At 37.3% G+C, this 12,719-nt stretch overlaps 1 protein-coding gene across 2 annotated transcripts in view; it reads left to right on the top strand.

The window, feature by feature from the left end:
- LOC306845472 (low-density lipoprotein receptor-related protein 8-like) overlaps positions 1 to 12,719 on the top strand; it is a 164,776-nt gene that overhangs the window by 124,530 nt on the left and 27,527 nt on the right. For both annotated transcript variants that reach the window (XM_079378311.1, XM_079378310.1), the window contains exons 9-11: positions 137 to 262; positions 7,430 to 7,601; positions 12,151 to 12,378. In XM_079378311.1, coding sequence (XP_079234437.1) covers positions 137 to 262; positions 7,430 to 7,601; positions 12,151 to 12,378 — 526 coding nt within the window. The remainder of the gene's footprint in view (positions 1 to 136; positions 263 to 7,429; positions 7,602 to 12,150; positions 12,379 to 12,719) is intronic.

Below are 12,719 nucleotides of genomic sequence, written 5' to 3' on the forward strand. Positions count from 1 at the left end.
AAATTGATAGTAGAGAAATCCCCAGATGGTGTTTGCAAGCATCATTTATCTTGTCTGTGGACACTGTGTTACAAAAGCCTCTGTTCTCTGTGCATCTCTGCTCTGTTTCTAATGCTTTTCTGATGGTCCTCTCCAGACATAGACGAATGCGAGAACCCTGATGCTTGCAGTCAAATATGTATCAACCTCAAAGGCGACTACAAATGTGAATGCTACGAGGGTTACGAGATGGACCCGGTTACCAAGACGTGTAAAGCAGTGGGTAAGATACTTCACACCAGCATCTCCATCCATCACTGTTCTGGGCCAAGGTTCAAAATGTATCTTTTTTGTTGTATATACTAATGGTGGGGGACATTTTACCAATGATTGGAGGACAGTATTTTTCTTGAAAATTCTTTGTATTTGACAAGTGAGAGAGATGGGGTATTATTTTTGCTTGCTACTTGTTTGTTTTATAAAGATGGGATCGGTGCAGCATTGCATGCTTTGGAATTGTTAGGGTTTTGTGTACCTAATGAAGCTCATCTTTATTGTCCTTCATTTGCCTGACCAGCCTGCGTAAAACTTCAGTGCATTTCCAGCACTCCCGATAGGCTGGATGACAGCTGGAGAAACACTGTCATTAAGTGCAATGTGTAAAGCTGGCGAACAAAACCGTTCCCTCGGGCTAAAGAGCATACTGAAAACTTAAGTGATTTCGCTCTTCAGAAATTGCATTCTGTTGGTATTGTGTTCAGGTCTGATATATCTGTTTAAGTTTGTGTGGTCAGTTTCAAACCTTATTGAATCTTAGTGAAAAGCAAGAAGCATTGTGTGTGTTTTTATCTGAGGTAAAAAAAAAAAAAAGAGATAGTTGAGAGAGTTTCTATCTTTTTATGGTTCTTGACACTAAAAACAGAAAATATTTGAGTTTTTGAGTTTTTATCCTTTTCTACTGTCAAGATTGATTCAGACTTTCTTTGTCTTTCTGTGATATGAAGTGGAATTTAGTTCTGTGTTCAAGATTACAGATGCAGATTTGATATTTGACATTTTTTTTTTCAGTAATTCTAAATTCTCTTTTAAAGGTCTCCAGAGATCTGTGGGTTTTAAATCATGTTTCTTCATGTTTTTTCTTCATCGTTCTACCTTTTTGGTGTGCATAGAAAAGCTATTAAATCATTTTTAATAGCGTGATGTTTTTGCCACAGGTATATCTTGCAAAATGTAAAATAAATAACTTTTTTGTTCCCTTTCATAAGCATATCAGGCAGAGGCACCTTAGAGATAAGAGGGAGGTGTGCTTTTATACGCCGTGTTCAGACTTTGCTTTTCTGAGCATGACAGCCATTTTTCAGACACAATAGTAACGGCAAATATGACCTTTGGGTGCCAGTATGAGCTATAATGACTTGTGATATGAATAGAGAGTCCAGAGAGTGTTCAGTGACCCTGTTCGTAAAACAAAACGTGACCAGACCAATTTCACAGACTTCACATTCAGGTTTTTTTTAATAATTTTTTTTTATTCAAGCACAGCCAAAAACAAACAACGAAACAGACAGTGCCTTTCATATGCGAGCATCATTGCTTAATACTGCATTCAGTATTTTAATTAAATATTCTGTCACATCTGAATTAACAATCAGTTTGTTTAGATTCGAGGATACAAATATAATAAATGAAAGGCAAATCCAATGAATGTGGAGTAGGGACACAAGCCACTCATTATTTGTGTACATATCAGCCTCGGCACCAAATTCTGTCATTTATTCTGTTATTCATGAATCATGTACACATTTTGAGGAATACTGGTAACAAAAGATGTTTTGGTGCCCATTGACTTCCACTGAAAGGACAAATAATAATATTCAAAATATAATCTTTTATGTTTCAAAGAAAAGAAAGTCATAAGGTTTTTAACGAAAAGTAAAGGATGATGCAAATTAATTTTTTTGAGTGAACTATCCCTTTAACTAGTAAAATCACTTTAATGGCTTGTCTGACAACAGCAGTTTAATAAAAGATACCACTGTTCAGTTAATTATGTTTATTGATAATAATCCAAATAAAGATATTTATTATGCTAAGTAATATAATTATTTGCATACCTGTATGATGTTTACAGTTATCAGGAAATTTAGCAACTTTGCACATTCATAAAAAAAAGAAAAATCAACTGATGTGTCTTTTACACCTGTTTATTGTGGATGATCTTTTTATGTTATTTAATGTTATTAGCTTTTAAAATTTGGGATGCTGGAAAAGGAATAGAATTGAATAAAATCTTAAAGTCATAAAAATTACTATAACAAATAGTTGTTTTTTCTAGCTCTAAAATATTGGCTCTTGTGAATCCTTATCTGGAAAATTTGAATGCCAGGAGAAGTCATGGAGATTGTGTGTTGAAAGGTGTGGGAACCCTGTATTATACTAGAGCAGCATGTGTGTCATGTGCTTCCAGATCTCTGATAGGCCTGTCACATACTGTCATTATAAGTGTGAGGTCACTCACCTGTTGAGAATAAATCTGAGCTGTGTAATTTGGCCTTAATGTGAGACTCAGCTGAGTGACATGATCGAGGAGGTTATGGGAAATGAGTGGCACTGGCATAACCGCTGACACTTTTTCATGTCAGTTTCCTTCTATTTTCATTGTTACTTGTCAGTCAAGATGTTACACCCCCACATGTATCATTTGATTATCTTCATGCTTTCACTCCCACCTGTTTTACGTCACCTCGCTTCCTATATGTGACTCTAGAAACTGATGAAACTGTGTCACGCTGTCTGTGCTCTGCACACTGGGTGTCAGCCAATAGGATGATGCCTGTCTGCGGTGTGGAACAGCTTGTGGAGGACATTAAATGCGTGTTTGGATGTGCCGTGTTGTTTTTGAGGATGATGGCTCACGTTTATTCTGTGAGCTGCTGTTGTGAGCGGCCGAGGGATATTATTGGATGAAATGGTTGCAGGACTGAAGCACAGTGGAGAATTGCAGTGGACAGTGGAGAGGGAAGCTCAAAGACATCGGTGACTGTCTTGATGTCTTGGAAGAAGCACAGTGTGTTTGAAGGACTGAGACGAGCTGTTCATCAAAAGCATGAATGGTATGATGGCACATCATAACAGAATAATTGTGGATCTCCAATAAGTTTGAACTATAAACTGGACAGTCCTTGTCTTATTGTTGCCACTGTGGCCTTGGCAAAAGCATATTATAAGGCAACTGTTTTTGAGGTTGCCTTTTTTTTTTTTTTATAATACTTTTTTTTATACCATCCCAGTTTAAAGTAAAAACATGACAGTAAATGCCTTGCTTACAACCTCTTCCAGAATCAGCAGAATGATTTTTTTGTAAAAGTTTAACCAGTATGATTTTTATGACCGATGGCAATGCAGATTATTTCCTGATAATTGATATTAACAACTTATTTTCTTTTTCTACATTTTCACCCAATAATAAAACGTTGGATTATTTAATTATTAGCAACAATTAAAAAGCTATGTGCATTTTGAATATTGATTGTTGTAAATAATAGTAATAATAATAATAGTTATTTTTAACAACAACAACAATAAATATGTTTAACGCTCATGGTTAATAATTTTGTATAATACTATATAAAATATTAGTTATTCGTTTTTATTAGGAGTAGTAGTAGCAACAACAACAACAATAAATGCATGTATGCATAATGCACATGGTTAAAAATATTGTATAATAATGATAATATATATTTTTATCTTTTTTTTTTTGAGGAATTAAAAAAACAGGAATGTACAGTAAATATACATAATGTTAATAGTTATTGTTAATTATATAAATATATATTATGTAGATGATATATTTTATTTTATTATATTATATATATTAATATAATATACTATAATTAGTGCTGTCAAACGATTGATCGCATCCAAAATAAACGTTTTTACACACATAGTACACACATATATTGTGAACAAATTTTTTTATTTTGGATGTGATTAATCATTTGACAGCACTAAATATAATGAATTAATTTCCTGTTAAGTAACATTATTTTTGTAGCTCTGTTTGATAGTGGCACAGAAATTCAATAAATTGAAAAAAAAAAATAAAATTAATTTATGTAGTTAGGACATGGGATATACTATATTCTTGACACTTCAGCATGTTTTCCCCTCAGAAGGATTACAATAACATGTTTTTATAATTCCTTTTCGTAATAAAGGATCAAGGCAGTTTAAGAGATCATGCCCTTTTGCTTAAAAAACCCCTTAGTCAGCGATGCTTCACCTTCAGAATGAAGATGCTTAGAGCACATATGGCCATCGGAGAAAGTGCTGATTTATGCGTTTCTCAAAAGTAGTTGTCATGACACCAAAGATGGTTAGCGTGCTACTTTATGTAAATGTAATGCAGCTCAGCTGAAGCTGGAAGTGACATTGCTCTCTCTGTAGCTCTCTCGGTCTCTCTTTCTCACCCTCTCTTTCTAAGATTGATAATTCCAGTAGATGGGTAGGAATGATTGAATCCTGACTCTTGTTGAAAATGAAAATATTTGCTGATGATACAGTGGTCCATGAGGGCTTTCTGAAGTGCAGCAGGAAATGCTCACTCTCCAACACAATCTGGACGGGCTTTCCATCCACCTGTCCAACTCACAAACACTACTCAGCGCCTCAGCAAAAACAGTATTTGGCTTAGACCAGATCAAGTATGAAAGAGTGAGGGATGGGTGGTGAGGGAATGAGGGAGGCAGGGAGGAAGAGAATAACAGACATGAGATCTCATCCGTTAGCTCCACTCATCTTCTCTGCTTTACTGCCAAACCTCACAGTGACATCTGACCACACAGCACCTGCTGCTCATTATGCTCGCTCACGTCTCTCTCTCCTTCACCCCCTGCACTATCATCTATTTTTGCACTCCTTTTGTATTTTATTTGTCTATAACACTTGACATCTGTGGATCATACAGTCTTGTGAAGGAAGCTTTTGCTGATAGGACAGTAAAAAAAAAATTCTTTGTAAACTTGTCCCAAACCTGAAACTCCCCAAAACTCTTTTCAGGCTTTAAATAGAGTTAGGAAAACATCAGGGTATATATGAATGTGAAAGTAATGTTTGTGTATCTGAGATGCTTCTGTCTGGTTTGGTGAGTGATAATTTAGAGAATATTGTTCCTACTACAATATCTGTAAAAAAAAAATGAGGTCAGTAATTGTATTTTTTACAATTTAGTTAACTCTTTAATTCAGCAAAGACGCATTAAATTGATTGAAAGTGATGGTAAAAACATTTAAAATGTTATAAACTAATAAACATTCTTCCAGCTCCAACCAAGTTGACTAAGATGGTCTACCAAATCAACCATGACCTTACCAGATTATAGTCCATCTAACCACTTATGACACAAATAACAAATAAGATCGGGCCTCTGCTCTGTGTGTAGCTAGTACACATTCCACAATTCCACTCTCTGCACTCGTATTGGTAGTTGCTACATTTCATCAAAGCTCATTTGCGTAAATATGAAGATTTTGTTTTTCTACTGTGTTGTTCTGTATGTTGCATGAAATTTATAATATCTTTAAATGACTTCTAGTTGCTTTTTTCATGCAACTCACTATCACTGTTGAGAAGAACCCAAATTGTGGGACAATCACATTAAATCCTCTACAGTAATACAAATCGTGAGATGTCTGGATGCGATGAGCTTATTAGAGATGAAAAGCTGAATGAAAGTATAATAGAGGGCACAGGAAGGGTACAATGAGGGTTGGGAGAACAGATTTGTCCTCAGGATCGTAGCGCTTTTGTGATGTGAGCAGGTGACAGGATGAAAATGAATTACACCCATATCAAGTAGGTCTGAAGGGGGAGCTGGAGGGGACCAAGTGACTCAGAAATAGGGAGAGTGCCCTTGCTGCTACACAGAGGATAAACTAATAGGGTTAGTGATATTCTGTGTTGGCATGACTGGGCACCAAATCGCAGTGGCTAAGCTGCCCAACAGTACACAAACACACTCTCACACACATACACACACTCATCTCCATACACACCACAGCGCAGGGTAATTACCTGGAAACTCTCAAACCCACTTTGGCCACATGTCACTAACCTGGAAGCCTGAATCACATGGTCTGCAGGTGCACTGCAGACTCACACACAGCATTCATGAGTAAATTAATGCTGCAGTTTATATTTAGACAGTGATTTATTAGTCAGTGATTTTATGCACACAAATGGGTGCGCTTGTGCGAGTCATATGGTTATTTTTTGTGCCTTTCTAATTAATAAATAGTATGAGTGCAAATCAGCCACTATGCTTGTTTAAATATAATATGCCCTAATGTTTTTACTCATTTGAGAAGACCGTTGTTTTTTTTTTCTGCAGTACTTGAAGTGGCAGCTCTCTTTAGCTTTCTTTCTTACAACATTTGCATTCGGCAAGTGTAATAATTTAGATGATAAAATATTCTTCTCCTCTGGGAGCATTTTAATCATCTGAGTTTGTGTTTTTACCTTTGCCCGGTAGCACATATAAGCACTGATAACAGTGGAATCCAACACAAACACAGTCGTGTAGTCAGCTGGCGTGTTGGTAGATTTTAGAGTGAAATTATTTTGCTCAGAGCTCTCAAGAATAATTTATTTAGAGGTTAGATAATTTAAAATAATTATTACATTTACATTTACACTTACAATTATGCATTTAGCAGACGCTTTTATCCAAAGCGACTTACATTGCATTCAAGTTACAGTTTTTACATTTTTATCAGCTCTTGCTTTCCCTGGGAATCGAACCCATGACCTTGACGTTGCTAGCGCCATGCTCTACTATTTGAGCTACAGGAAAGTTATTATTAATAATAATTTATTTAGAGGTCCCAGAGGTTTATTCCAAAATTCTTTAGAACGAAAAAAAACAAAACAATTACAGTAAGAGTATAGAGCTCTAAAGTTTATCAGAAGCATTTGAGTTCTTTTTGAATAATTGGAATTATTTTAATTTGCATTATTGTGTAATTGTGATAATGAACAACATGCAGGTCAGGAAGAGACACTAACAGTCTTTTTTTTCTTTTTCATTTTTAAAGTCAAGTTTCCATTTTTTTGACTTTGCAGAATTTGGTATCTTACATTTATTTTTACTTTTATTTCAATAACATTTATCATAAATGTGATTTTGACATGATCTCTTCTCAAACAAAAGGAGACGCATATGAGATTCTGGGGTCTTTTTTCACCAATAAGCAAAAGTCTCAGTTTATCAAGATGAATCGAAACAATTGAGAAGCTAAAGAATCTCATTTGCACTTGTGTGTCCTTTTTTAATGATTTTGCTGATGTTGATTATCTCAAAATGGCCTAATATTGATTGGTTTATCAGCTCAGTCATCTGTTAGGAGGATCCCAAAGTGAACTGATGAAACTTTTACTTTTTCCCTCATAGACAAAAGCCCATATCTTATGTTTACTAATCGACATGAGATCCGGCGCATTGACCTGGTGAAGAAGGACTATACGCAGGTAGTGCCAACCCTGAAGAACGCTGTGGCGCTAGATGTGGACGTGACCACCAACAAGATGTACTGGTGTGACCTCTACCATCGCAAGATCTTCAGGTATACACAACATTAGGGCATGTTCCATTTCTCTAACATGACAGCTGTTTAATCTGTATTTAAAAAGGATCATTTTCAATTAGTGCTCAACACTTCGGTAGGAGAAGACTGTGCAGTGTTGAAACCCTCTTTTGAGAACGTCTTCCCGCCTGCTCTCAGCTGGCAGATATTAAATGCATGAGAACAGTTGCCATAGACTTGCTGGAAATGTTCTCACAGCAACCAGCATCATGGATTGAGAGCTGTGAAGGAAATTACTTCTTTTTCTTGGGTTTACTTGGTCTACCATGTGACAGAGGGGCGATAGACTGACATAAACATCCAGAACTTCTCAGAACATCTCAGAACTTGTTAAAAATTAATAAAACCTCTTTTGAGAGAATATATCTTGATTAAGTTTATATTGCAGCATTCCTTTAATTACCCACCCCTGTCACTCCATGCCTACCAAAACACTTTTCTCAGATATTTCTGTCCTCATGGAAGGATATTTCAGTTCCTTAGGGGGGTCTTGAATAAGCGCTACCGGCCGTTTATCAAAGTCATCTTATCAGTCGGACAGCAGCCTGTCACACAGCCTGCCTGTGCTACAGCAACAGCTGGAAAATTTGACCAGCGTTTGTCCTTTACTGTCCCAGTGTGCGTCCTGGCCCGTCATGCTCGGGTCTCCACCTCACTTCCTGAATCACTCTAAGTCACATCAGCCTCTAGGACCATCTCTAAATCATTTCAACCGCACCATATGCTTCCCATAATTTACCTCCCACAATAATGCGTCCCATTACTCATCCACACACCCCTCAGGGGGGCTTGTGTTAGAACGATGTACGACAGTTCATTATCACTTTCTAAACCCCTCAGAAGAGCACTCAGAAGAATGGAAATACTACTACTTGTCTGCAGGGAGTTTAATTTATGTATGTGCTCCCTGACAGAGAGAGTGGCATGAATTGATGGTTACGGTGAAGACGCAACAGTGTAGATGTCAGTTGACAGCTGAAACCTCAAATGAGGCATATCAGTTTTAAGGGCCATTGTCGGGGCCATTAACCAATCCTCACTTGTGTGTATTTTAAGGGTTATGTGGTTATTGATCTGTCAGTAAAAAGCCGTTTTGTTTGCATAGTGGTTCTCTGGCATGAGAGTTCAAAACTAGTCTTTCAGCATAAAGGTTGATAGATTAATGTTGTGTTTATTGCTTTAATTAATTCCAATTAACATCATTTTGGGTTAATGCGATGCAAGGCTTCTGCTGTAATTAAGATGTCAGAGGGAACCCAAACCCAGCCAATTAAACAGACAATTTGTTGTTCTTGTTGATCCAATACATCATTGTTTGATTCTGTGAACACAAAACACCCTGCGGTTTTGGCTTTGATAGATGTTTGGCTCACTTTAACTTGTTGCACAGTGTCATAACCCAGCATGATGTAGCAAGTGATAAGCAACAGGACATTTTAACAATACTATTATATATTATCATTATTATTATTCTATTATTATTTTTGTTGCGTTGTTCTGAGTAGCTCTGACTACAGTGAAATTAAATCAATGAAATATGTGATTGGCAGTGATTGTGTCACATTGTTCAGCATTTTACTGAAGTCTTTTGTTGAAATGTAAGGATGTTATAGTTTGTGCATGTCATGTAGCTGATGAGTTTGGTCTATAACTGACTATAGTAATTTATTTGTATTGCTATAAGAATATAATTAATATAAAAAAGAACGCCACTGTACGGTTGACGTCGCATTATATCTCATCATGTTTAGTCACTTCTGTTTAAGTGCAGAGCTCTTTATTTTTTATCCTTGTTTTGTATAATTTGTGAATCATCAGTGTTTGAAAGGATCCAGGAGACCTGTTCCTATTAATAGAGCTCCTAGTCAAGCCGATGAAAGCATAAGAGAAATGTTCCCTGTCTGCTATTGCCTCTGTCCTTGTGATTCACTTAAGATCAACTCTGAAAAGAGTGTCTTAATGTCCTGCGGTCTTATAAGGGGAGATGGGCTCATTTTGATGGCTGTTGAAGCAGCAACTGCTAAAAAGACACTAGGTGACTGCAAATGGAAAATGAGCAGGTTATAACAGAAAGCACCTCCTCACTGTCAGTGACAGGTAAAATGGGTGCCTTTTCCCGTTTGAAATTGAAAGCAAATATTTTGTAGATTTTAAGTAAGTGTATCAAAATTTGAAACATTATGCTGGAAAGCTACAAGGTTTCAATGCTGGTATTTCTACCAATAACCAGTTTTCGATTTTATACCAACATTGTAGAAGAGGAGTTGATATATACAGTCAGGTCCATAAATATTGGGACATCGACACAATTCTAAAATTTTTGCCTCTATACACCACCACAATGGATTTCAAATGAAAAGAACAAGATGTGCTTTAACTGCAGACTGTCAGCTTTAATTTGAGGGTATTTACATCCAAATCAGGTGAACGGTGTAGGAATTACAACAGTTTGCATATGTGCCTCCCACTTGTTAAGGGACCAAAAGTAATGGTACAATTGGCTTCTCAGCTGTTCCATGGCCAGATGTGTGTTATTCCCTCATTATCCCAATTACAATGAGCAGATAAAAGGTCCAGAGTTCATTTCAAGTGTGCTACTTGCATTTGGAATCTGTTGCTGTCAACTGTCAAGATGAGATCCAAAGAGCTGTCACTATCAGTGAAGCAAGCCATCATTAGGCTGAAAAAACAAAACAAACCCATCAGAGAGATAGCAAAAACATTAGGCATGGCCAAAACAACTGTCTGGAACATTCTTAAAAAGAAGGAACGCACCGGTGAGCTAAGCAACACCAAAAGACACGGAAGACCACGGAAAACAACTGTGGTGGATGACCGAAGAATTCTTTCCCTGGTGAAGAAAACACCCTTCACAACAGTTGGTCAGATCAAGAACACTCTCCAGGAGGTAGGTGTATGTGTGTCAAAGTTAACAATCAAGAGAAGACTTCACCAGAGTGAATACAGAGGGTTCGCCACAAGATGTAAACCATTGGTGAGCCTCAAAAACAGGAAGGCCAGATTAGAGTTTGCCAAACAACATCTAAAAAAGCCTTCACAGTTCTGGAACAGCATCCTATGGACAGATGAGACCAAGATCAACTTGTACCAGAGTGATGGGAAGAGAAGAGTATGGAGAAGGAAAGGAACTGCTCATGATCCTAAGCATACCACCTCATCAGTGAAGCATGGTGGTGGTTGTGTCATGGCGTGGGCATGTATGGCTGCCAGTGGAACTGGTTCTCTTGTATTTATTGATGATGTGACTGCTGACAAAAGCAGCAGGATGAATTCTGAAGTGTTTCGGGCAATATCATCTGCTCTTATTCAGCCAAATGCTTCAGAACTCACTGGACCCAAAGCATACTGCAAAAGCAACCAAAGAGCTTTTGAAGGGAAAGAAGTGGACTGTTATGCCATGGCCAAGTCAATCACCTGACCTGAATCGATTGAGCATGCATTTCACTTGCTGAAGACAAAACTGAAGGGAAAATGCCCTAAGAACAAGCAGGAACTGAAGACGGTTGCAGTAGAGGCCTGGCAGAGCATCACCAGGGATGAAACCCAGCGTCTGGTGATGTCTATGCGTTCCAGACTTCAGGCTGTAATTGACTGCAAAGGATTTGCAACCAAGTATTAAAAAGTGAAAGTTTGATTTATGATTATTATTCTGTCCCATTACTTTTGGTCCCTTAACAAGTGGGAGGCACATATGCAAACTGTTGTAATTCCTACACCGTTCACCTGATTTGGAAGTAAATGCCCTCAAATTAAAGCTGGCAGTCTGCAGTTAAAGCACATCTTGGCCGTTTCATTTGAAATTCATTGTGGTGGTGTATAGAGCCAAAAATGTTAGAATTGTGTTGATGTCCCAATATTTATGGACCTGACTGTATATATATATATATATATATATATATGTGACTGATCATTACATACAAAATGTTAACTTTTATTTCCATATTGTATTTTCATAAAAGTTTGCAAATTTGGTAGTATTTTAAGTAGTAGTAATTAACACTGAGGTGAAAACAAGACAAAAACACAAAATATTGTTACTGGGTTTTTGTTTGTGTTTGCAACAATGTCTATGACAACATTTTGGGCATCAGCTACTTGTTAAATTTTAATTGTTTGCACATGTATATGGGTTATTTAAATGGAATACCTTTTGTCAAATAACCCAGGTGACACTAAAGCAATAATGAGCTAGATCATAAGATCAGTCACATCAGATTTCACCAGGCTTCAAAGGGAAATCAAATCTACTTCACTGTAAGTTTCAGAGACAGGAAAAGTCACAGCCATTTTGTCCTACAATTGTTCTCTGTGAAATATGCAGATGTTGACTCACTTTTCTGCCTATGTGTACGTAAACAACAGCTGGGGAGTGTCAGCTATTTATATTGTGCTTATTCTCCATGAATCTGGTGGATGCATCTAGTATCTTGTGATTGTTTATGAATAGATAGATACATCTGTTTAAATGCTGTGGATGTAGCTTAACAGTGTGTTTGTTCCTCTTCAGCGCGTACATCAACAAAGCCAGCGATGCTTCTCAGCAGATCACGCTCATAGACACTGCGTTACATTCCCCAGAAGGCTTAGCAATGGACTGGGTCCATAAGAACATCTACTGGACTGACTCTGGACACAAAACTATCTCCGTAGCGACTGGCGATGGCAAGAAAAGGAAGGTGTTGATCGACACAGAGCTTGGGGAACCGCGTGCCATCGCCGTTGACCCAAGACAAGGGTAATGGTATATTATATTTATAATCAGCCAAAAGTTGTTCTCAACACCCTAAAGAAAATATTAAACCTCCTCCCTCCAGCCTTTTCAAACCCTCTGTTGCATTAAATAATAATAAATAACATAAATATGATGAACGTTGCATGATATGTGTCAACACCCCATGATTTTTGAAAGCCTTGTCAAAGGTTCCTTCACTTCGTATGTATCATTTATTTTTTTACTGGTGCTCTTAATGATGAATCTTTCCCCTCAGGGGTCTTTTCACCATATTACAGAAGTAGAAGAGCATGAAAATCATGCAAATGAGTCTCAAGCTGGTCGGCATACCAACTAATTGTTGC

Source organism: Barbus barbus (assembly GCF_936440315.1).
Source record: "Barbus barbus genome assembly, chromosome: 25".
In the NCBI taxonomy this organism is placed as follows: Eukaryota; Metazoa; Chordata; class Actinopteri; order Cypriniformes; family Cyprinidae; genus Barbus; species Barbus barbus.